Genomic DNA, 23,083 nt, shown 5'->3' with positions numbered 1-23,083 from the left:
GGGAGCTGAACGGGGAGGCTGGGTGAGCGCAGGGAAGCACTAGCCTTACCCACACATTCAGAGCCATCCTCATTGGCGTGGTAGCCGCGCCCACAGACCAGTGGGTCCCTCTGGCACATGTAGGAGCCCACTGTGTTGATGCAGCTGAAGCCAGGGCGGCAGGGCTCCAGCAGCGATGTGCACTCATTAATGTCTGCAGAGGGGATGGGTGATTGAGAGCCTGGCACAGTCCTCCTAGGTTGTAGCATCTGGCCAGCTCTGGGTTCTAGGCCAGCCCTGCACAGGACTTTAGGTCTAGATTATCCCACTCCTGAACCATAGGACCTGAGAGGTGCACCTCCAGAATGCCACAACTGCCGCAGTAGAGCAGCTAAAGCAGTGGGGAAGTCTAAGTAAGCGATGGTAGCTAGCACAGCACGCTCTGCTCTTGAATTTCCAATAGTGCCCATCCTACAGAGAATACAGGAGCCTGCTAGCTGCCCCACCTCATTCCCCAGATTTCCCTCACACACACACTCAGCCCCACTGGCCTCCTTGCCACTTTACAGTGCTCAGGCACAGCCCTGCTTGCCCAACACACACTGCCCCTCATGTTGCCAGGGCTGGCTTGCTTACTTCCTCAAGTCCCTGGCCATTGTTACATAAAGAAGGCCCTCCGAGATCAGTGTGGGTAAAGGAGTCTCCTTTAATACCAACTCTGATTTGTTAGCTATTTATCAAAGTACACATGAATTACTGGTGCTTTTATGAACAAAGCTGTCTATTTGGTTTCCTCCCCTCTAAATGGGTCGGCAGACACTATAACTGCACCCATCTAGAACCCTGGCACACAGTAGGTCAGGAAACATTGTCCACAACAAACCACCAAGGAGCCATCTGGATACAGAACACCCTCCCTTACTGACTCCAGCCTGGAGGAATCCCAGGGCCCAAAGGGTTATGAGGATTCCCTGCATGCTGGTGGGAGATATTAAAGGCAAAGGGAGGGTTCCAGCTCCCAGGCAGGCTGAGGGAACCCCAGAATCTTGAGAAAGCTTCAGATAGGCAGATACTCCCACCCCACATCTTGGTCTCCCCATGACAAGTTACTACTATCACATGAACAGTCTGAGGTAATACTGTGGCCTGACCAGTCCCTGCTCCTGCACAATACTGGCCCTCTGCCTCTCCCTCAGCACTATTCATCCCCTGGGTTGAGTGTGGCCTTGATTACCCCTCCTCCACATGCAGTCTGGTGGGAACTAGCCAGCAGTTCTGGAAATATGGAGTGTTCTGTCTGTTTGGAAGCAGGTAAGTGAGCTCTCAAACTCTCTTGGGACAATTTGACCAATATCAGTCAAACTCAATGGCTCAACTCTAGCACAGCACTGGCTTCTAGAAGGAATCATTAACCTTCTTTGAAGACAAATGTTTCTATGAGTTTCAGCACAGTCATGTACTGTTATGTGAAATTTGTATTAGATAGCTTTCTTGTCAGCTGGGTCAAAAAGTGATGAGCATTCTTCCAGCCAGCCCAATCTCACAAGTGGGTCCTGGGAGAAACAACTCCAAGGCCAGACAGCTCAGGGCGAGCAGAGCAGCTACCATCCTGCACTTGTTCCATCCTCCCCAGATGGAGACCCCAAGACCTGGGGGAGAGTGCGATGAGCTAGGTCCCCATGAGCCACACCTAGACAAACATAGCCCACAGCCCACTCACCCACGCAGTTGCCCTCAGGGTCCTGCAGGAAGCCATCCATGCAGCGCTGTCGAGCCTGGCAGTAGAAGGAGCCCTTGGTGTTTTGGCAGGAGAAGCCTGGCTGGCAGTTGTGCGTGCCTGTCACACACTCGTCCACATCTGCCACACAGAGACTGGGCATCAGCAATGGGCAGGTGGGCAAGCTCCATCCCTCACCTCCAGCAATCCCTCCATACTTGCAATCATGGCAGTCATAAAGGCCTGCCAGAGCCAAGTCACTGGCAAGGTCCATGTCCAGGAGTAATAAGGATACAACCACATGTCCTAAGCTCCTCAGAGCAACCCAAGAAGTGGCTCCTATGACTAGTCCTTCTTATCAAGGGGGAAACTGAGGCACAGCCAAGCTTCCACAGATACAGAATCGGGTAGTCTGGCTTCCTATCACTTACCACCACACACTTGTGGAGACACACAGAAACGTGGGGGAGAGTCTGTATCCCAAGATACAGGGAGGTGTCACTGGCGCAGAGGCTTCTGCCTACGGTATATGCTATGATCTTCTTCCACATGCCTTGGGCCTCTTCTATTCCCTCTACCCAGAACACCCTTCCTGGTAGGCTGCCATCATCCATGTCTCAACTAAATTCTCACTTCCCTAGACCCTAGACCCCCAAATAGAGACACGCCCTCCCACCTCCCACGGTCACACTGCCAGCTCTCATATTCCCCATGTCCCCTGCCATGAGGTCATAAAAAGAACACTACACACTAGTGCTGCTGGTACCTAGGACCCTGCCTGGCACTAAAGGAAGCTGGGAAATACTTGCTAAAATATTTTAAAACTTCCCTCTCTTCTTAGAAAACTAGAACTTCCCAGCGAAAGAGAAATGATTTTTCCATGGGGCTCCACCTCAGAGAGCAAATGGGGGAACTAAGGCACAGCAGGGGGAATAACTGGCGGAGACACCATCAGGTGGTAGGAAAGCCAGAGGGAGATGTTGGCCTTGCCCCAAATGCTCCCCCCAACCTCAGACTCCCCTACCTTTGCCCCAAACACTCCCATCCCAAGGGCAAGAAAGCTAAATATGGGAACTTGGGGGAAGTAAGAAAGCTCCAGAAAGGGCAAGGGCAGAAGCAGCCCTGTGGTGTGTCCTGCCTGGGGTAGAACTGGGATGGGGCCTCGGCCTTTTCTCACCTGAGCACTCCCCATCTGTGAGGGCATAGCCAGGCTCACAGGTGAGTGCCTTGTAGCAGTGAAAGGAACCCACTGTGTTCACACAGTGTTCAGCCCGGGCACACGTGTGCAGATCTGTCACGCACTCGTTGATGTCTGTGTGGAGAGGGAGGTAGCCGTCAGGGTCTGCAGGATGCTTCCAGTACAGAGGTCTAGCACAACCAGGCACCTAGGCACCAGGAGCTAGAGAGTGCCAGGCTCTGCTCTCAAGTACTCACCATCCAAGGAGAAGCAGACAGTTGAAGTCCCCTTAACCAAGTATCCTTTCATTCAACAAAGATTTATCACACCCTGCTATGTGCCAAGCAGAGTTCTTGGCAAGAGGGACAGTGAAGAAGACATGCCTGCCCTTGGAGCAGATGTTTAGAAACAGAATGAGGCAATGAGATTGCTCACCGAGGCTATGGAGACCACAGCAGGCCAGAGAGAGTGCTGAGGTACAGGCAGGACAAGCAAGTTTAGGGCAGGAGTGGGGAGCACTGTCAGAAGAGGACATCCAAGGAAGAATTTGAAGAGTCCAGGCAGAAGGGATAGTTATGTGACAAGCCCAGCAGGTTCTGGGGCCAGCACAGAGGCAGGTGTGGCTGTAGGGGAGAGAGAAAAGAACGAACAGATGAGGTTAGGCCAGGGGGACGTTGGGAGTCATAGAGGGTTCCCAGTATTGGGGGGAGGGTGCCCTGGCTGGAGAACAGATTAGGGGTAAATTATCCAGAGGAAATGGTGAGCGGTACCATTGGGCACGGAGGTGGGATAGGGCAGAACTGCTGATGGCAGAGGCAGATGGTCTGAAAGAACCAGACCTGCAAGCTTTGGGCTGAACAGCTAGACAGGTACTGGTACCTGGGATGGGGCAGGTGGCAGGGGCAGGTGTGCAGGGGAAGGTCCTGGAGACCATGGAGGCCAGGAGACAGCAAAAATCTACCTCCAGGTTCACTTAAGGAGCCCAGGGGAAGATGCTGGCTGGAAGTGGTCAGGAGGCAGAGATGAATTCTGGGAGAAGACATCTGGAGAAGAGACTGAGGGCAGACACTTAGGGATGAGCAGCTGGGAAAGAGGGACAGAGAATGAGGCAAAGGGAAGTAGAGGTCACTGACACAAAATTGCCTCCAAGTCAGGGCTAAGGATCCCAGTGGCTGGACCCAGACCTGCCTCTCTGGGCTGCACCTGGCAAGTGAGAGCACCAGGCACAGCCTACTTGCTCAGTGACACACTGACCAGCACCTATTCTGTGCCATGTTCCTGTGGTCACACAGTGGGTCAGCACAGCCCGACCTAATCTGTAGGATTAGGACAGGCAGATGGAGACATGGGTGAAGAGGTATACTGTCTCTAGGGCTCAGACCAAAGGTTTGCCTGCCTTGGACCTGCAATGCCAGCTGCCTCATAAAGTGGCAGTGTGGAAGCTGAACCTAAAAGGATGATTAGGAGACCAGGTGGAAAAGTAGGGGCAGGGGAAGAGACCCTCCCATGTGGAGCTGCTGAGGGCAGGCATCAGGAGAGGGACCGTTCTGGGTCAGTGGTTTCCCAAGGAGAAGTGGCCAAACACCACAAAGACTTCTGACTGGATTGGCACAGGGAGGAAAGTACCCAAGACCCCAGCGTGGCAGAACCCCAGGAGTCTCCCATAGCTTGGGAGGTGGCACAGTATTGAATGATAGCATCCACCATTCACTGAGGTTCACCAAGGTTCAGGGATTTACAGGAACCCAGCAGGCCCACTGTCCTGTGATGCAAGAGTGGACAGCTCCACTTCACAGATGGGAAAACAGCTCTCCCAGGAGGGATGTCACTGGACTGAGTCACACCACCAGCAATGATGGAAGCCTGGGTGCATGTCCTGAGCTGTTCCCTTTCCCCCATCACTCACTCCCTGCTGCAGCTACAACAGGGAAGCTGTAGAGCTGAGGTTGCTTCCTCTCAGCTCCCTGCAGCCCAGTGCTGTTGCCAATTCCCGTGTCTCTGATGACAGGGACTCACCACCTCGCCTCAGTGGCACAGGAATGCTGGCAGAGCTCCTCATGTGGATGACCTCCACAGTGACCTTCAGAGGCAGGTGTTTTCATCTATCCCATTCACGGACAAGGAAACAGGCTCAGGGGAAATGAGCTGACTTGGGTTAGGCCACGCTATATCCTAGTATGATCCTGTCCCTCCCCTGCCTGGGTTACTGCACCTGTATAGAACAGGTGGGAAACTGAAGAACCCCAAAGTGATGCTTGGGTGGGACAGGAGGAGACTGGGCTGATAGATTGTGCAGAATAAGGAGGAAAGAAACACTTAGAACGTGCTCATAAATCTTGCTGAATGGGGTGTACCTTTGCATTCTCATCCTCCGACCCATCTTGAGCACAAGTCTTAGCTGCCAGGCCAGGATGTGGCTGCTAGGTTAGGGCGTGGCTGCTAGGGCAGGGCAGGGCAGGGCGGGGACAGTGTCCTGGAAAGGGGTTTGCATGCCTCCCCACAGACACACACAGACCCAACCCACCCAGGAAGAGCTGCTGCCACTGGCAAGCACGTCACAAGGGCCATGCTGTGCCCGAGGCTGAAGCCAGGCAAACATGTCTACCAGCACTTTGGCCTGGCTGCCCAGCAGTGGAAAGAAGAGGACATGTCCAGTTCAGACACAGTCTCCAAGCACAGGAAAGTCGGACAGGAGTCTGGCGACATGCCCTAAGTACACTGCCTAGTTTCTACCTCTATGCCTTTGCCTTGGCTGTATCTCCCACTACTTCTAAGTCCTGCCCACCCTTGGAGACAGGTGCAGATTCCTCCTTCAGGTGCCACAGGCAGGAGTGATGTCTCCCTCTGCCAAGGCCCTGCTGTAGAATTGACCAGTCTGCCTAAGTTCCCTGCTACACTTGAGTCTACCTCTGAGATACAGGAAGACCAAGCTTCTGTTTCCTCAGTGAGAATAACAGATTATTCAGACATGAGAAAGCATGGAGCCCACAGAGCACCCCAGATTCCTAGCCCCAACCTGCATGGGCACAGAGAGGAAGAGCTGCTCCCAGCGCTGGGCCCAGCCACGCAAGCTGGCATGGGGGCTGGCATGGGACCCGCTCCTCCCCATCCTTTTGTAAATGCTCAAGGCGGAGAGCTCCACTTCTCAGGGTCACACAAGTGGATGCTGAGGCAGGTGCCAAGCAGAGTCAGCTGCACCCAGCACAAGCTACAACCTCTCAGGAGATTCTAGATACATCTAAGAACAATCTAAGTGGCTGAAATAATAGTCTACATGGCCCAGACAAGGTGCTACATCGCACATGTCCAACAGTTCTCACAGGTATCAACAGCTTCCCCTTATAGACAAGAGACAGCAGCTGAGAAAAGTCAAGGCCCAGAGCCACGGGGCAGGAAGGGGGGGACGCGAGTCCTGGTTCAAGCCCAGACATCCTTGCCTCCATACCCTGCATGCTCATGTCTGCCTCCTCATCCCTGACCTGTCAGGGAACTGGCCTTTTCCCTTTCTGAGTCACAGGCACAGGCATGTCTGAGAAAAGAGCCACCAAGAACAAGCGGGACAAGACACCAGGACACAGAGCACAGCGGGTCGCTATGTGGGAGCTCACATGCAAAGGGCAGGCCCTTTAGCATGTGGCATAACATGGAGAGTTGGCGTGGAGCAGAGCAGAGAGCCGTGACATGGGTGGCAGGCAGGGGCTCTGGCTTACCCACGCATTTCCTGTGTGCATTGAGGATAAAGCCCTCTGCACACAGCACTGTGTGGTTGACACAGTAGAAGGATCCCAGGGTGTTCACACAGAACTGTCGCCGGCTACAATCATGAGTACCCATCAGGCACTCGTCTTGGTCTAATAACAGCCACAGAAGGAAAAAACAGAAGGGCTGTTAGAAAGGCCTGGCTGCCAGAAACACCCAGGGACAGAGGGAGAAGGGACTTCCATACCTATGAGTAGAGGGCAGGGCCCTGAACCAAAGTTGAGTTTGTAAAGCTCAAAGATTTTGACACTGAGTCCCACTGCCTGGTAAGGACAGAGTAGACTAAGTGAGGGCAGACAGACAGCCCATAATCACACAGCGGGCAGAAGGCTGCTTCCAGCCCGTGCTCTGCAATGTCCACATCTGTAGCAGCCAAGGAACCCACACAACAAAAGGGGCTGCAGGCTCAAGGGCCCTGGGGTCCAGGCCAGCAGCATACACAGGAGGGGTAGAGGGCTATGGATGTAGTGCTGGGCTGAGGGCTGTGCAAAAGGGGCTGGGGTGTGGGTCTCTGTGGGCAAGGCTATGAAGTTTCAAGACAAACCCCAAATCTGGAAATGTTTTTAAAATTCTCCAGCTGTCCTAGCAGGGAATTCATATGATTATTCCTGACAAAAAGATTGAGGCAGGACTTCTCCTAGGCAGCTGTGCACACCCTCACAAATGCTCCTTTACATCTCTGACTTGGATCCCTCAGCTCTCCCTGCCAGGGAGCTCCTGGGGAGAAGGCAGACACCAGACAGGCCACATAGCCAGCAGAGGAAAAGCTGGGCTGGGCCCTTGAACCAGATCCCTCATGGGGGTTGGACCTAAGGAGTTCTGAACTAAAAATTCTGAAGGTTCCTCAGTCCCTAGGACCCTGGGAAGTAGAGCCTAGAGGACACAGTGTCCCCCAGGCATGCCCTGCCCCTCACCATGAGAGAAAGGCTAGTCAGTTACCACCATGCAGTGTGCCTTGAGCAAGTCTGTTGCTGTCCTCTCTGGACTCATAGTAGGGGTTGGCTCACATCAAGGACTGAACATGAGATCTGAGCTTCTGGGAGAAAAACAGGCATCCTCCTAGACAGGCTAGACCATTATCCACAGACACAGACTCTGCTCTGCACCTGCCTCGGCACTTCCTGAACCTGAACCTGAACCCATACACATCCTGGACTCTGCAGCTCTCTGTCCTAACTCCAGACAGGAGGGGGTGAAGTCTTGGGACCTCTCACCTGAGAAGTTCAGACATCACTCACTGGGGGAGCCAACACAGCAGGTACTAGATCCAACGTCCCCATTATACAGTAAGAAGGTCCTAGTCCACAGTGACTCCACAGAGACACGAACTTATCTACTCTGGTGACTAGGGTAAGGGGCTTTTTGACCCTCTTGGTGTGATTAGGACTGGCAAAGGAAGCTCACTGTCAACAATGTCAACTCTCCTTCCTTGGCTGGGGCCTTTCTCCCCACTGAAGGCAAGTAAGAGGGACGAGGCATTTCTGGACATCGCTCCCATCTCTCTTTCTCTATGCAGGGCCAGAACATGGATAAACACAGAGGTTATAACACAAGTTGAGACACATAGACCAGGCCAGTCCTCAGGGGAACAGTGAGTTGGGGGTGGCCCATGCCTGATATGGGTCCTTGTTTTCAGACCCACACAGGCCCCCTAATCAGGCTTTCTGGGGAGCCTGTGGGGTTCCTGGGAATCTGTGTCCAAGTTCAGAGGGCCTCCAGGTGACTTGGGTACATGTTCAAGCCTGAGAAGCACTGTCCTAGGAAATTGCAGCGTGGACTGCTACAGAAGCATAGTGGCCCACCGCAAGGGCTCAGTGACACCAGAGGGAACCACCTAAGCTGCTCTGCCAGGAGTGTCACATCAGTCAACATGAACATGAGGTCCTGGTCACCACCACCCTGAGCCCCTACTACAGGCCAACCACATCTACACAGGTAGGAGGGTGGTCCCAAGGTACTTACCTTCACAGGACATGCCATCCGCCATGATAGCGTAGCCAGGGAAGCAGGAGCACATGGCCGCACCCCCAACGATGCGGCACACCTGGCGGCAGGGCCCGTTGTCTGAGGAAAGTTCTTGGAGTCAGAATACAGAGGCCTCAGCTCTGGCCACGGGGCTCAGCCCTAGCCTCAAGACAAGACACCAGCTCTGAGATATGGGTTGAGGCTTCCATCATAGGCCCAGGGAGGCAGAGACACAGAGACAAAGCCCCGTGCCTGTGCCTTTTTACAGGGCAAGTAACTCCAGTACTGACTGGCATCAGGGACAATGGTTTGGGTCTCCATTCCCTACCACTCAGATCTTGACTCATTCCTCAAGTGCCAGGGCAGACAGTGAGGAAGAAGTCAAAAGCAGAGAGGAAGTGGGAAGGAAATGGGGAGAAGAATAACGGTAGAATTTTCTAACCTTCCTTAATGAAGACTCGATTTTATAGGAATGAGACAGAAAGCAGGAAACCCATTTGCCTCGGGTTACAAAGGGACTCAAGGATTAACAGATGTCACTTCTTCAACTCCTCACTCATCCTCAGGCAGGTGAGTTCCACCCCCTCCCCAAAACAAAGTCAACCCATGGCATGGATCAGCTTGCATACCCCCAGCACCAAGAGCCCACCACTCCACATGGCCCAGACCCTGCAGGGGGCACATCCCTCCACTCACCTTTGCAAGTGTTAGGCTGTGGCACAGGCAGTGGGATGGTGTTGGGGGATACCTGGGCAGATTCAGGCCTTGGTGCTGACTCCCGTGCGATGTCCGGCTGTGGGACATCTCCATCTATCAAAGAGCCAGAAGAGCAGGTGGCAGGGAGTGGGCTCATATCTTCTGTCAGGCCTTGGGCACTCACAAGCACCACATCAGGCACTGACTGATGGCCTCACTGACACCACACCACTGTCCATTCACAAGGAAGGAAACTGAGGCTCAGGGTACAGACATACCTTGGGAATGAGCCATCTCACAACTACTAGGGCAAAGAGCAAGAGAGGGAAGCAGGCAAGGAAAAATGGCAGGGGGTGGGTAGGAACCCTGGGCTAAAAATGGCTCCACCCTGCACAGCTGGCAGGAAGAAGGCCCTTCAGCATGAGACAGCTAGGGGCTGGGGAGGGCCCTGGAGACCTGGCTCCAGGATGGCCTGTAGAGGGAGCTCCAGGTAGCTGCCTGAATCCCCAGAGCTAGGAGCCAGCCTCTGGCCCCTCCTACCATCAACTGAAGTGAAGTAGCCCAGGAAGGCCACCTTCCATTAACAAGAGGCTGCAGCTCACCTGGGCGGCAGGTACGACCATCATCCTGCAGCACAAAACCGGGAAAGCAGGCGCAGCGGTAGGAGCCCACGGTGTTGATGCACAGGTGCTGGCACAGCTCTCCCGGGAGCAACAGGCACTCATCCTGGTCATCTCCCGGTAGGCTGTTGGGCAGTTCAGCCTCTGTGCTCAGAGACAAGGCCTCTGGGCTCGCCATCTCCACCTCTGAAACTGGGGTGGTTGGTCAGCACTTGGAACACAGCCAGCTTGGACAAAGCAGATGGCTGGGCTCACAGGACCCAGGAAAGCAGTTGAGAGTGAGCAGATGGTAAGGATGGAGAATGAAAGGAAGGAGGGAGGGGCAGATAGATAAATGGATTCCCAGATGTACAGGTGGATGGGTGAGTGGGTGGATGGGTGGGTGGATGGATGGATGGATGGATGGATGGATGGATGGATGGATGGACAGACCTTCAATACCAAGACTAAACCCACAGAAGCTGGGTCTAAGTCTTCATCATCACCTTGGTCCCCTTCAAGAAATCGGGACCACACCTTCATGGAGGCTTTTGCTCAAGTGCTGAACTGGACTCAGGCCCCTGACCTCATGACATTAGAGAGATGTCCCCTAGCAATAGAAGGCCACTGGCCTGGATTGTGACAGATCAGGATGTGGATTCTGACTGCAGCTTCCTTAGCGGTGCACCTGCTAGGTCCCTCTGCACTTCCACCCACCTGCTCTGCAGGGGCCACTAGGCGAGTGAAAGATAGGCTGCTTGTGCAGGGTAGTTGCAGGGAAGGCCTGCAGCCCCTCCAAGTTCTGTGCCGACCTTATGCCTCAGCCTTTTCCTCAGTCATGAGCAGCAGAGCCAGAGAATAGAACAGCTGCATGAAGTCACAGCCAAAGAACATGTTTCATGTAAAGGATTTTGCATTAAGCCACAGCCTGAAGATCCCTGACCTACTGCTCACAGATCTTCCCAGGAGATCCAGCACTGCAGGTGGGCAGAGGCAGACCTGGTCCTGAGGCTCCCTGAGTATACCAGCATGCACCTCCAAAGGTCATCCCCAGCTCACTGTCATTGGCATGCCCTTCCTGACCATCCTTCCAGCAGAAGAGAAATGGGGAAGATTTACCCAAGGCCATTTCAATAGGACTTGGAGCCAAACCAGTCTTCCCACTGCCTGTATCTCTAGGATTCAGATTACCAGATGCTCCTCACAGGAGGAAGTATGATGTTGCTGTGGGTAGGTAGGTGGGTAGATGGATGGGCCGCCAGGTCCTCTCCTGTCCTGTTCTGACCCCTGGTGCTGGAATTCCTCCTGAATACCTTGAATCACTCTCTGAGTAATAACCTGTTCTTCACATCAATCTTCAACCAGCTTCCCAGATGAGCAGACAGGTGAGTGAATGAGGAGGAAAGTGGGATGGATGGGGCAGGTGAATGGATGAATGGATGGGTGGCTGGGTAGGTGGGAGAACTGGTGAATGGGTGGGAGGGGTGAATGGTGGATAGAATAGGAGATGAATGAGGAGTGGAAGAATACATGAATAGAAAAGCACAAGGATTGTTGGAGAACCCTGCTGTTAGGGTTGTAGTCCTCCATGTTCGGATAGCTCTAAGGGGCTCGGTGCCATGTGGAAGGACTCCCCTTCTCAGCAGGGGGCCTCCTGCTCTCTTCCTGACTTACCTGGAAAGTTCTGCCAAGCACGGATGCCTGACCTTATTTGGAACATGACCTTTGGCATAGTTACCTGGAGTAAAAACTACCCCCAGGTTTTTTCTATATGATAATCAGGCATTGCCTGGTAGTCGGACGATAGGAGCCCATTGCCACATGTAAATAAAGCATACTATGAGCACCTATCAGCTGAGGCATTGGCTACTGCATCCACACTATATTTTCCCTAGTTCTCCCACTAAATAAACGGAGCTGTTTCACTGAATCTAGAGCTGTTTCACTGAGTCTGGAGCTGTTTCACTGAGTCTGGAGCTGTTTGCATCGTTGAACCTGCCTCCCCAGAAGGGCTTTCTTCCATCAGTGCTCACTGGCTGTCCTGACCCCACTCGTCACTCCCGCTCCCTTTGTCCTCGTGGACCGGTGGCCAACAATCCACGAGGAGAGGGGGCGACCCCTCAAAGAATGAGTAAAGATGATGGCTAGCCAGATGATGGGCTGATGAGAGATGACAGGACGGAGATGATGGGTGATCTGAATGGTGAGTGGACAGGGAGGCAGTAGAAGGATGTGGAGGTAGCCAGAGCAGGCAGGTGGTGAGGGAATGATGGAAGGGCAGGTTTCAAGAGGGGTGTTAAGTGTGAACTACAGCCCCAAGGTCAAGGTGATTACTGAGTGGAAGGGAGAACTTCAGGAGCCTGCCATGTCAGCATGAACAGGGAAGTCATCAGCAGTCACAGAACCCTGTGTAGAACACAGCTCAAACTTCAAGCCATAGGCAGTGATGGACCAGAGTCTATGCTGCAGCCTGAGACCACCCAGACTTTGCTTGGAGCCCCAACCATTGTCACCCAATGCCCCCTCCTGGGAGTGAAGCACCCACCTCTTCGAGGGGCAGCCTCGGGCTCTGGTAGCCGGTGGACCTCAGGCACAATGAGAGGGTCTTCACCCTCACAGCAGGAGAGCATGACGTGGTTGCAGGGATAGCCCAGGTTGGGGTTGGACTCACACGACTGGCCCTCAGCCCGTACACGCAGTCCCAAGCCACAGCAGTCACAGCATTGCTGAGGGAGAGAAGCAGCAGCAGCACTTAGCCCTCAGAGCCCATCTGATTTTTCCACAGCCTGCATGCCTGTGACTCACACAGGGTCCCTGGGTACAGCCTCGGGCAAGCTCTAGGGACCATCTGGTAAATGGGGGGAGAATTAACCTCTAATTGCCTCTGCCTGCCTGTGTGGCCTGCTTCCATGTCCCAAGCTTGGAGCAGGGTAGGCCTAATGCTAATTTTCTTAAATAAATAAATAAATAAATAAATGTCCCTCTGTGAAAATAACTACAAATTAATCCCAGCCCTGCCCACCATGCCCCACCCTTTCAAGCAAACTTCAATCAATCGTGTTTAACTCAGCTGAAAGCATTTCCCAGGGGCCCTTGCAGTTCTGGTGACTGGGTGAAGCCTTTGGGACGGACTCTATCTGGAAGTGTACCCTTTCTACTCCTCCTCATCCTTCTCAGAGCATGTATGTATGGCTGGAACTTTTGAAGCCATGTCAGTTCATGAAGGGACCTGAAGCTAGACACGTCACACTAAGGATAAGTCAACAGAAAGACAGAGACTGGGTCCCTAAGGATACACAGACCCACCCCTATTTAGACTGCCCAATGCCACAGAGAAATCTGGTTTAGATTCTTTTTCATATATTTATGATTTTTTTATATTTTATTATTTTTATTTTATGTGTACAAGTGTATTGCCTGTATGTATGAATGCACCCATGTCATGCAATGCCACGGACGTCAGAAGAGGACTTCAGGTTCCTCTGGAACTGGAGTTAAGGACGGTTCGTAGCTGCCATGTGGGTGCTGGAAATTGAACCCGGGTCCTCTGTAAGAGCAGTCAGTGCTCTTAACAGCTGAGCCATCCCTCCAGCCTCCTATTTATTTATTTTTATGTAATGCCTTTGCAACCCTGTCCCTGCCACAGCTTGGGCCTGCCTGCCTCTCGCCTCCAGCCTCCACAAGAGGAAAAGCAGAATTCTAAAGCATTCTATTGTTTTCAGACAGACTCCTGGGGACCGGTGTGCTCCAACACAACCTTCCTCTGCAAATCCCTTAAGCCACCATCTTTAGGCACACATCACCCTGACACACCTAATGGTGTGACTTCCCTGGGAGATTCAGGTTATTTACTGCAGTGACACCCACAGCAGAGCCTGTACACAAAAAGGTTCAATGTACACTCTGTGGGTTTGCTGTCTATGATGACTGATGACACCTCCTGTGCAGGTGATGAGCAACCCCCCCGCCCCACCTCCAGATGTGGTGTCACTCATCTCAGCACAGGTGCCAGGTGAGACTTGCCTTGTACAAGGAGACACCACAGGTATCGTCTTCAGCCCCACAGGTCTCGCCCTCCTTGGCCCCCATGACGCCGGCCACACAGCTCTTCTCCTTCAGGTAAGAGATGCAGCAGTGCCTCTGGGCTATCCTGCAACAGGGGGCTACCTCACTGCCTGTCCTCTCAAGACCCTCTCCAGGAAGGTGATAGCCCCATCTCACAGGAGAATAGAATAGAGATGGGAATGCCCCACCAAGGTCCACAGCAAGTGGGGCCAATAAGGCACAACCCTCCACAAAGCACATGGGTTTGACTTGGGTCTGGGTCCCACTGGCCTCAGATCTGTGTTCTTGACCTCTAGGGGAAGGGTTAGCATTCTGAACCCTGCTGCCAGGCCGGGGAAAGATGGGGAAACCTTAGAAAGGGCTAGGTGGATCTGCTGGGTCCCTGGCCACTGCCTGCCCTTTCTACATGGATACTCTGTAGAAGAGGAGGCTGATGAATTAGGACAGCAAGGCAGGGGTCATAGAAGGTAGGACTCAGCAGCACTTGGGAGGGACAATTCCAGGAAACAGCTGTTCGGTGATGGAACTGTTGGCCATGAAGTGGTGAGCTCCTTCTTTCAAGAGGGGTGTAAGTGTACACTACAGCTGCAAAGCTCAAAACTCAGGAAGGCCAAATGGTGTACGGTCTAACCACTCAGTAGCCCCAACCTGGTGGAGTAGAAAAAAAGAAAGGGAGGGACAAGGCAAGAATTCAAAGTTCTCTGAGGAAGGTAGAGTGGGCTGGACATGAGAAAATATGGGTTCTACCTGGACATGCCCCCAGAGGGCTGTGTACCTCTGGGTGAATCACACGGCCTCTCTGAACCTCATTTTTCTTATCTGAATAATGAATAGATAGGAAAAGATGGGGTCTCTAGAGAAAATGAAATGAACAGCTGACCAATCCTGACACAAGCCATGACACTGGATCCCATAGCTCAGAACATGAACATTGGAAGCAGCCACACAGGCGGCAGAGGACAGAGAATGATCCGGCTCTGGGACCCCCAGGGTGGCTGAGTGCAGAAGGGCTGTGGCTGCGGGGAGTGGGGAGCTCCAGTGCCTCCAAGGTGATGATGTTCCTTCAGACTTGCTCCGAACTGCAGACCCTTCAAGTTCACCCACGAGGCAAGCTACAGATCCATATGGTTAACTGAGTCTAGGCACCAGCCTGTGCGTCCCATAACCTGGCAATTTGGGTAGGTGGTCACCTTCATATACCTGGGGCCCAGGGTGAGGAGAGGCTCAAGGAAGAAAAGGGTAGATCTGTCTATTCCAGGCTGCTCACCTGCAGGTATCCCCCTCCATACTGCTCTCTGGAATCTCCTGGCACTCATCGTTGTCGATGGCCCACTGCTGGCCAGCTGCACAGCATGTCTCAATCAGATCCTTGGTGGAGTCTGTGGGTGGCAATGGGGAGGCATGGCCAGACGTCAGGGACCACCAAGTACAGCACATGCTGCTGGGACTGTCCAGACACAGGGCCTAGACAGGAAAACCTCTCACTCACTGCCACTGTGCATTCCCAGCCCTCCCAGCCCAGCACTGATGCTCTGGGCAGACTTGGTCCTCCAGCAGGGTGGGTGGAACAATGGACAGCCAATGACCAGCTCCAAGGGCACAGCTGAGGGGCACTCACTCCAGAGCCCCAGACTGCACAGGCTTTAGCTGGCCCCTGATTTGTCTCACTCCTGTCCCTACCCTCACATGATTTCTGCCAAGACATGTCCCTAAATGAACCATTCCTGACACAAGAACCCCTGGCTCAGGTCCTGCTTCTAAGGAGCCTGATCCAAGTGCCAAGATGGGACAGGAGACAGGGCAACAGCGGCCTCAGCAGGGAACTTTTAAGTTCACTGAAGAAAATGAGTACAGAAGGAAGGAGAGATGGAGAGAGAGGGAGGGAACATCACAAGTTCAGATTGCTGAGAGTGTGGCTCAGTAACAGGGTACTTTATAGACACACATATATACATACATACAAACATATGTGTGTATATGTACATGTATGTGTGTATATGTATATGTATATATGTGAGTTTGTGTGTATATGTATGTGTATATATGTATGTATATATCAGAAGGATACACTACTCACAGCAGAGAGATGGAGAAGCAAGCACACGGAACAGGGAACAATACAAGTTTTTATCCTAATTCCTAATGCAAGAGTACTGTGTCTTTCCCCACTGGCTGGGGTCTGACCTCATAGTCTTTCCCAGTTGGCTAAAAATCTGCACAAAGGAGTCAGGCGTGGTGGCACACACCTTTAGTCCCAGCACTCGGGAGGCAGAGGCAGGCAGATCTCTGTGAGTTCGAGGCCAGCCTGGTCTATATAGCAAGTTCCAGGCCAGCTGGGGCTACAGGGAGACCCTGTCTCAAAAAGACGAAAAAAAAAATCTGCACAAAGGAAGAAAAGGGAAATGGGGGAGCTGGCCAAAGAGGGGGGAAGGGCTCAGCTTTCCGCAGATTTCCAGGCTATTAATTCCTAGAATGCACCAGGATTCTTTTCCTTCTTTCATAACCAAAAGTTTTATAGGGTGAGTGTTAGGGCAATCAGAAGATCGAAATCCTTTGTCATAAATCAAGATTTTTTGGAGGGTAGGGAGGTAGTGATTAGAACATTAGAATTCCTTGTAAAATGTTTTATAGTGTTTGAAAGAAGAGATGAGTATTTGATGTTTCTTATATACATGAGCTAAAACTCCAGTACAATCATAGTCAAAGGTGCAATCTGTATCCATATAAAGAGCCAGGTCTGGTAGCACATGCCTGTAATCCTAGCTACTCAGCAGGCCATGCAGAAGGATCACAAGTTCAAGGCCAGAATGAGCAAAACTTTCTGAGACCTTGTCTCAAAATGAAATGTTAATAAAAAAGAGAGGGGCCAGAAACAGAGCTCAGGGATATAACACTGGGTTAGTGTTTAAAAAGTCCTACATTCAATCCCCAAAACCACAAAAAAAGTAATAATAAATAAAATTCATGAAAAAGGAAATTTCCCTACTAACATCAAAATACACTTTAAAGTTTGGGGCATCAAAATAAAGAGATGGACCAGAGAAGAGTTCAGAAGCAGAAGTATGGGCAGGTGGAAATGTAGTTTATGATAAAAAGGGACTTTAAACTTGACAGAAAGGTGCTATGATGTGGGTCTGAAATATCCCCCAAAGGCCCATATGCTAAAAGTTTGCCAGCCTCAGGTACTACTGAGGGCTGGGGCCTACTGGGAGGAAGTTAGGTCATTGGAGGGATACCCCTGAAGGGCATGTTGGGATGGGGACCCTCTTCTCTCTATCTCTGCTTCATTTACCATGAGGGGAGCAGGTTTGTTCTACTTTGTGTTCCCACCATAACAAGCGGCTTCATCACAGGCCCAAAGCAAGAGGCCAACCATGGACTGACCTCTGAAACCACAGGCCAAAGTAAAGCTTTCTTCAAGTTATCTCAGATACTTTTATCACAGCAATGGAAAGCTGACCAAATCAGAAAGGACCCTAGATACAATGTTTAGACACACAACATTCACAGAAACAAATTCTACAACTTTAAAGTTAGCAGGAAAAGAAAACTTAATTTTAAAATAATGAAGGCTTTCTTTGGAAATAAACTCCATAGACAAAAGGCTAACCTTTACACAACTGACAATATAAGAGTATACAAGTCAAGCATGGAGGCAAACCAAGCACTCAGGAGGCTGAGGCAGGAGGATTACAAGTTTGAACCTGGGTTCCATAAAGAGATACTGTCAAAACAAAAAGAGTACAATATATGTATGGCAGATGATCCATCAACTGAGGAATGCCTCCGGCGGGTCACTTCATATCTAAACCCTAATATACAACCTTCTTTCTATTGCCGGTCCATAACCTCCTTCACAAGGCTTTTCCAAGATTGCCTTATAGGATTAGCAGATTGCACCAGATCCTGGGGTCCTGGCCAGGCAACACGTGATGGATGCCCAAGGAAGATAACAGTGACAGCCCAAATGCACTGAATGCTAGCAACAAGCTAGGCACAGGGCAAAATAAGCAAATGCTCAGTTATCAAGAGTGAGTACTGTTGTTATCCCCTCACTTAGAGAAAGTAGGGGACTGGAAACCCCAGCCTCACTCTCCCTCTACCCTTTTCCTCTCCAGATCTCAGCTTCACTGGGTCAGTGACATGGGCAACTTGATCCAGCCAATCCTGAAAGCCCTCCCTGTGATCCCAGCCTCCAGCAAGCCAAAGGCTGCTTTCATGTGGACTTTGTGGTCTTCCTGTTCTTTGACCTTGGGCCAGATTTCAGCCTGAGCCTGGCAGACTTCCCACCATTTTCCTGGCCTTTCCCATCCCAGTCCCCGCAACCCAGCAATGGCCATCTGGGGTAGTGATGTCATGCTGGGAGGGCCACCCACTTGGAACATGAGGGGGCCTGGGTCTCAGGTCAATGTATAATCACCATTTAAGACATGGAGGCATACCCTGAGCAGATAAGGACCCAAGGGGTCCTGAAGCAGTTCCTGGACCTGCAGGGTCCCATCCTGACCCCAGGCGCCAAGCCTCAGCCTCTGGGAGCTTCGGGCCTAAAGAATACACCTCAAGGCTTCTTCTCTCCCCCACCACACCCTGGTGCTGGAGATGTTACTTACTCTCTGGGCTTCCCATGCCACCTTGCCTTGGTCCCTCCTACAGTTCCATGCTCAGCCTGGGAATGTGCACACAACTCACTGGAGACCTTCCTTGAGCCACCCCTGGCTTCCTGAGGCTGGTTCTGTTTGCCTCCTCCAATCTTCCTGTGTCAGTGAGGGCCCTAACCATCCTGAGGACCCTCTTGGGCCAAATCCACCTGTTCAGGGACACCTCCAAAGCACACACAGCCCACCCACTTCTCTCTCACCTCCTGACCCTTTGCGCCCATCCATCCTCCAGTCAGTCACTTCTAATATGGTACTCGGCTGACTGCACACAGGAATCAGATGGTGAGTCCTCCATGTCTGTGCAGCTCTACTTTCTCACAAAACAGTCCCTTCTTACCACTCACTCCTTATCTCCTCAGGCTCATTCCTGCCCCAGGGCCTTTGTACTTGTTATACTGTCGGCCCAGAATTCTCCATCCCTCTCCTATGCCTCAGCCCACCCAACCATGCTGGCTCTTTTCTCCTTTTCAGGGATCACATCTTCTTAGGGAGAATCTCCCTGACCTTTGTGTACCCTAACCCCATCACATCACCCCCCCAGCCTCCCTCATAATGCCCTGGCCTTGAGTAGCTTTGAGTCATCTTGGGGAGCCTTAGGGTTCCATGGACAGCACTGAAAAGCCATTACAAGGAAAAACTGCCATTCACTTCCTGGTATGACAATCAAGGTCTTCAGAGTGATTCTCACCTCTTACCTGGTCACTTGGGCCTTTGCTTGCTGCTGTCTTTGCCTCTGACCCTGTTCCTTCACCTATAAAATGGGCCAGTAACTTGCATCACACACATTTCACACAGTGGGGAGCTAGGACAGTTCAGTGTGCAGTAAAAGGGATCCTCAGAGAACTTCCTGCATTTCAGCACATACCATGTGTTGCGTAGTATCTTTCTGAATAAATTAATCCATCAGAAGCAACCAAATCAACACCAGGATGGAGCATGGGGTCATCGCCCCCTCCACAATGCCATCTGCCTTCCTATTTCCTCTGGATTAGGTTGGCTTCCCTGTTCCTGCCAAGGGAGACTGAGGCTCCCTCACCTGCCCATCCCTCAGAAGGGCAGATACCACAAGGAAGGAGAGATACCACAGTCCAGTGGCCTTCCTGGCACTCAAGGTAAACAGTGACACGGCCTGGCACTGCCCTGGTTTTAGACCACTCTGCTGTGGTTTTCATAGTAGCAGCTCCAAGGTCCTGTCAGCAGGAGAGTAACATTGATCCCTGGCCCACTCAGCAGAACCCTGCCTCCCATGGCCCGGGTGGCAGAGGGAGAACAGATCCACTGTGGAAAACTTGCACTGTCACCCACTGAAGCGAAAGATGTGCAAATCCACACAGAAATAAGAAACTGGAGCCCCCAGGTCCCCAGGCCCATTCACAACAGCCCCTGCTGGGAACTTCCCAGAAGCCCATTGGCAGGAGTAACAATATCTACACTGCAGCCACACCACAAGATGGCAACGGTCAGCCACAAGATTCTGGGCAGCATGTACACAGCTCAGGAGTATGGCAGGAGGAAAGAAGCTGGTCACAGGTAAAGACAAAAACTGGCTGGGAAAAGGTAATAGGACTAGAAAACTCCAGGATGAAGGCTGAGGACTAAGATTTAGAAATGATGCAGCTCCAAGCAGCAAGTCAGACACACAAGGACTACAGACGTAGCTCTGAGCAATAGACCAGACACACAGTGCTATACATGCCACATGATTCTACCCAGGTTTAGAGACAGAAAGGAGCACTGTGGGCACAAGGGGTGGGGGGCAGGGAGCAGGGGCAGGGGACATCAGTGTTCCAATTCAAGCGGGGACAGAGTTCCAGCCTGGGAAGATGGGAAAGCTATGGAAACAGATACTAGGAATGGTCACACTACATTATGACCAGTTAATGCCACTCAGCTGCACACTAGACACTTGCACATTTCATATTATTTTGAAAATGCATTGTAATGCAACACAAAAACTTGTGACCTGGCTCTTCTTCTAGGAATCTAATATGCTGAGAGACATACCCCTGGGAACCCAGACAGGCAAGTTCCAGGCACTTGCAATTGTGACAGCAAAGGTTGCATTAATACATAAGTATCAGAGATGAAATGGTGACATGCTACACCTCCAACCATATGCAGGAGTTTAAGAGCCAGAGGCAAACGTTTACACCTGGGCAAAATAACTCCCAAAGGCACAGTGAAGAATGTTCCAGTCAATGCTACAGAGCATATATATGCCTCCTTTTGTCTTTTTAAAGGAATACGTGGGTATGCACCAGGCATTTCCAAAAGGAGACCCAAGACCCTGCACTCTTGGGGAGTGGCCCAACCCTTTGTATTCCAGATTTGTTTTCCATCACAGTCAGGTATTCCCAATTCAAGAGCCTTTCCCCTGTAAATAGATTCTGAGATTCCTGAGACCCTAACTTCCTTTGATCATACAACAATGGATGCCCAGAACAATCTAGCCCAGAGGTCATGACCCCTGGACAGTCCCCTTTCCCTGGCATGAAAGCCCTAAAGAATTTTAGCTTTGGAAAATGCTGCAGAGATTTCTGTCTCTACCAGGGCACTGTTTAACAGGATGTTTGTGTTTGTGGGCCTCAGCACACAGCCCAGAGACTGCAAGTCTTGGTATTCTTTGGGGGACACAACGATGTTTCCTGCAGAACCCAGGGTGGGCCTTTCTAGGCCACCTGGACACCTTGAGTATTTTTATGAGACCTGCAAAGTGGACAAACCAGCAGGAGTCCCAGTGTCAGCTCTGTCTTCTGCCCCAGGTTCAAGGACATGGGTGGGATAGTGATTGGGACAAGAAGGGGCCCACTCAACACCAGAGATGCCTTCCTCCCAGCCCCACTCCATCACCTGGCTCTCTGCCTCCTTGCTCTTCCCAGCCCCACGACCAGATACTTTCCACCTAGGAACACTGACCACTCCTGTTGACCAACTAACCTCAAGCCTGGCAGTCACCTGCTGGATTGAACTGTAGCCATAGCACTTTCCCTTGGCTCTCAGAGGAGGGTCCTGCCCCTTTTACAGGTAGATAAACAGAGGCCTGCCCTGCCCCATACCACACACATTAATGGTCAAATGAGGATGAAAAGGCCAGCTACGTTAACATGGAAAGGTGTCCAAGCCATCATCTGTGGGAATGTGGCTTAAAACTACAAAGAGACAATGCCACCCACCATAGGGGCAAGGACAAAAGACAACATCTGGATGGGTCGAGGTGAGGGCGTGGGAACTCTCAGCCATAGTGTGTAGGGTGATTTGGAAAAGTGTCTGGCAACATCAGCCAATGCTGCATACCCTCTAGTTCAGCAGATACTTATCTATGTGCACAGTGGACAGCCTCAGGCTTCCCAAAGCACAGAGAAATGCTCCCAGCATAGCTATCCAATGTCCATCAACACCAGAGCAAATCAACAAGCTACGATTTGCTCTTACAGCACAATGGTGCCAAGTCACTTCAACTGCCATCGCAACAGAACCACAGTTCACACCTTAATAGCAATCTAACCCCTCTGTGCAATAATGTGGGTGGGACCCAAATATGTTCCTTCCTCCAAAAAAACTACACACAAGTGAGATTGTGCTGTAGGGTTCCTGTTCTACAAAATCAACCCAAGAACAGGCAAAGTAATTGTAAGTCAGACTAGTGGTTTCAGAGGGGCCAGGAGGGGGTAAAAGCTAACATAGAAGCTACATGGGAATGCCAGTTTCCATCTGTGGGGTGGAGTGGGGTGTCTGGTATGAGCACAGACATGAACTCACCGAGCCATTCCCCTGAGACTCGAAGCTTCACTGTCTGCACATTATAATAGGACATTTAGAAGGAGGTGTTCTATTATGCTAGATCAAAAGACACTCTAGAGTGTACTAGGCATCAAGAGGGTTGTAGAAAGGCAGAAACCCCAGGGCTATACACCACAGGAAACCAACATCATCTAATCTCCCTTGATTAGACATCACCTCAGCAAAGTAACTGCATAACCCACTTCAGGGCAATTAGAAACATGAAGATGAGCCGAGCACTAGGTGGCATTAGGGAACTTGGATCTGGGTTAGGGTTAGGGTCCTGGCATGTGGTGAAGACAAGGAGATTTCAAGATATAGAGTCAGGACTGAAATGTTTCCAGCATACCATACATTTGGACACACTGCTGATCCTATCCACCAACTCCAATTGTGCACTCAGACAACTCAATATAGAAAATGCTTAGGAAAAAATCTGCATCTGTACTGAATGACATTTTTTACCTTGTTTCCTGTCACTGCAATGTAGCAGCCATTACTACAACCATTATTATATCACACTTACACTGCCCAAGATGACCAAGAATCTACAGGTGGTTTATAGTAGGAGGCACACAGGTTTTATGTACAAGTTTTACACAGGGGCTTAAGTATCCTTGATTTTTGGTACCCCAAAAGGATCTTGGAACCAATACCCTGAAGATTCTCAGTGATGACTCTGTGTGTG

At 51.4% G+C, this 23,083-nt stretch overlaps 1 protein-coding gene across 4 annotated transcripts in view; it reads right to left on the bottom strand.

The window, feature by feature from the left end:
* Positions 1-23,083, bottom strand: part of Fbln2 (fibulin 2) — a 65,112-nt gene that overhangs the window by 5,855 nt on the left and 36,174 nt on the right. For 2 of the 4 annotated variants that reach the window (XM_008828593.3, XM_029561342.1), the window contains exons 3-12: positions 15,225-15,336; positions 13,916-14,042; positions 12,438-12,618; positions 9,896-10,105; positions 9,294-9,407; positions 8,595-8,696; positions 6,584-6,724; positions 2,874-3,008; positions 1,700-1,837; positions 50-193 (exon numbers count right to left, since the gene is read on the bottom strand). In XM_008828593.3, the coding sequence (XP_008826815.1) occupies positions 50-193; positions 1,700-1,837; positions 2,874-3,008; positions 6,584-6,724; positions 8,595-8,696; positions 9,294-9,407; positions 9,896-10,105; positions 12,438-12,618; positions 13,916-14,042; positions 15,225-15,336 (1,404 nt within the window). The remainder of the gene's footprint in view (positions 1-49; positions 194-1,699; positions 1,838-2,873; positions 3,009-6,583; positions 6,725-8,594; positions 8,697-9,293; positions 9,408-9,895; positions 10,106-12,437; positions 12,619-13,915; positions 14,043-15,224; positions 15,337-23,083) is intronic. The other 2 variants (XM_029561344.1, XM_029561343.1) reach the window with 2 other exon arrangements.

The sequence above is a fragment of the Nannospalax galili genome, unplaced genomic scaffold (assembly GCF_000622305.1).
Source record: "Nannospalax galili isolate Female #2095 unplaced genomic scaffold, S.galili_v1.0 scaffold332, whole genome shotgun sequence".
Taxonomy (NCBI): Eukaryota; Metazoa; Chordata; class Mammalia; order Rodentia; family Spalacidae; genus Nannospalax; species Nannospalax galili.
The sequence above is the reverse complement of the archived record's forward strand: the minus strand, read 5'-3'. Positions and strand labels throughout refer to the sequence as shown.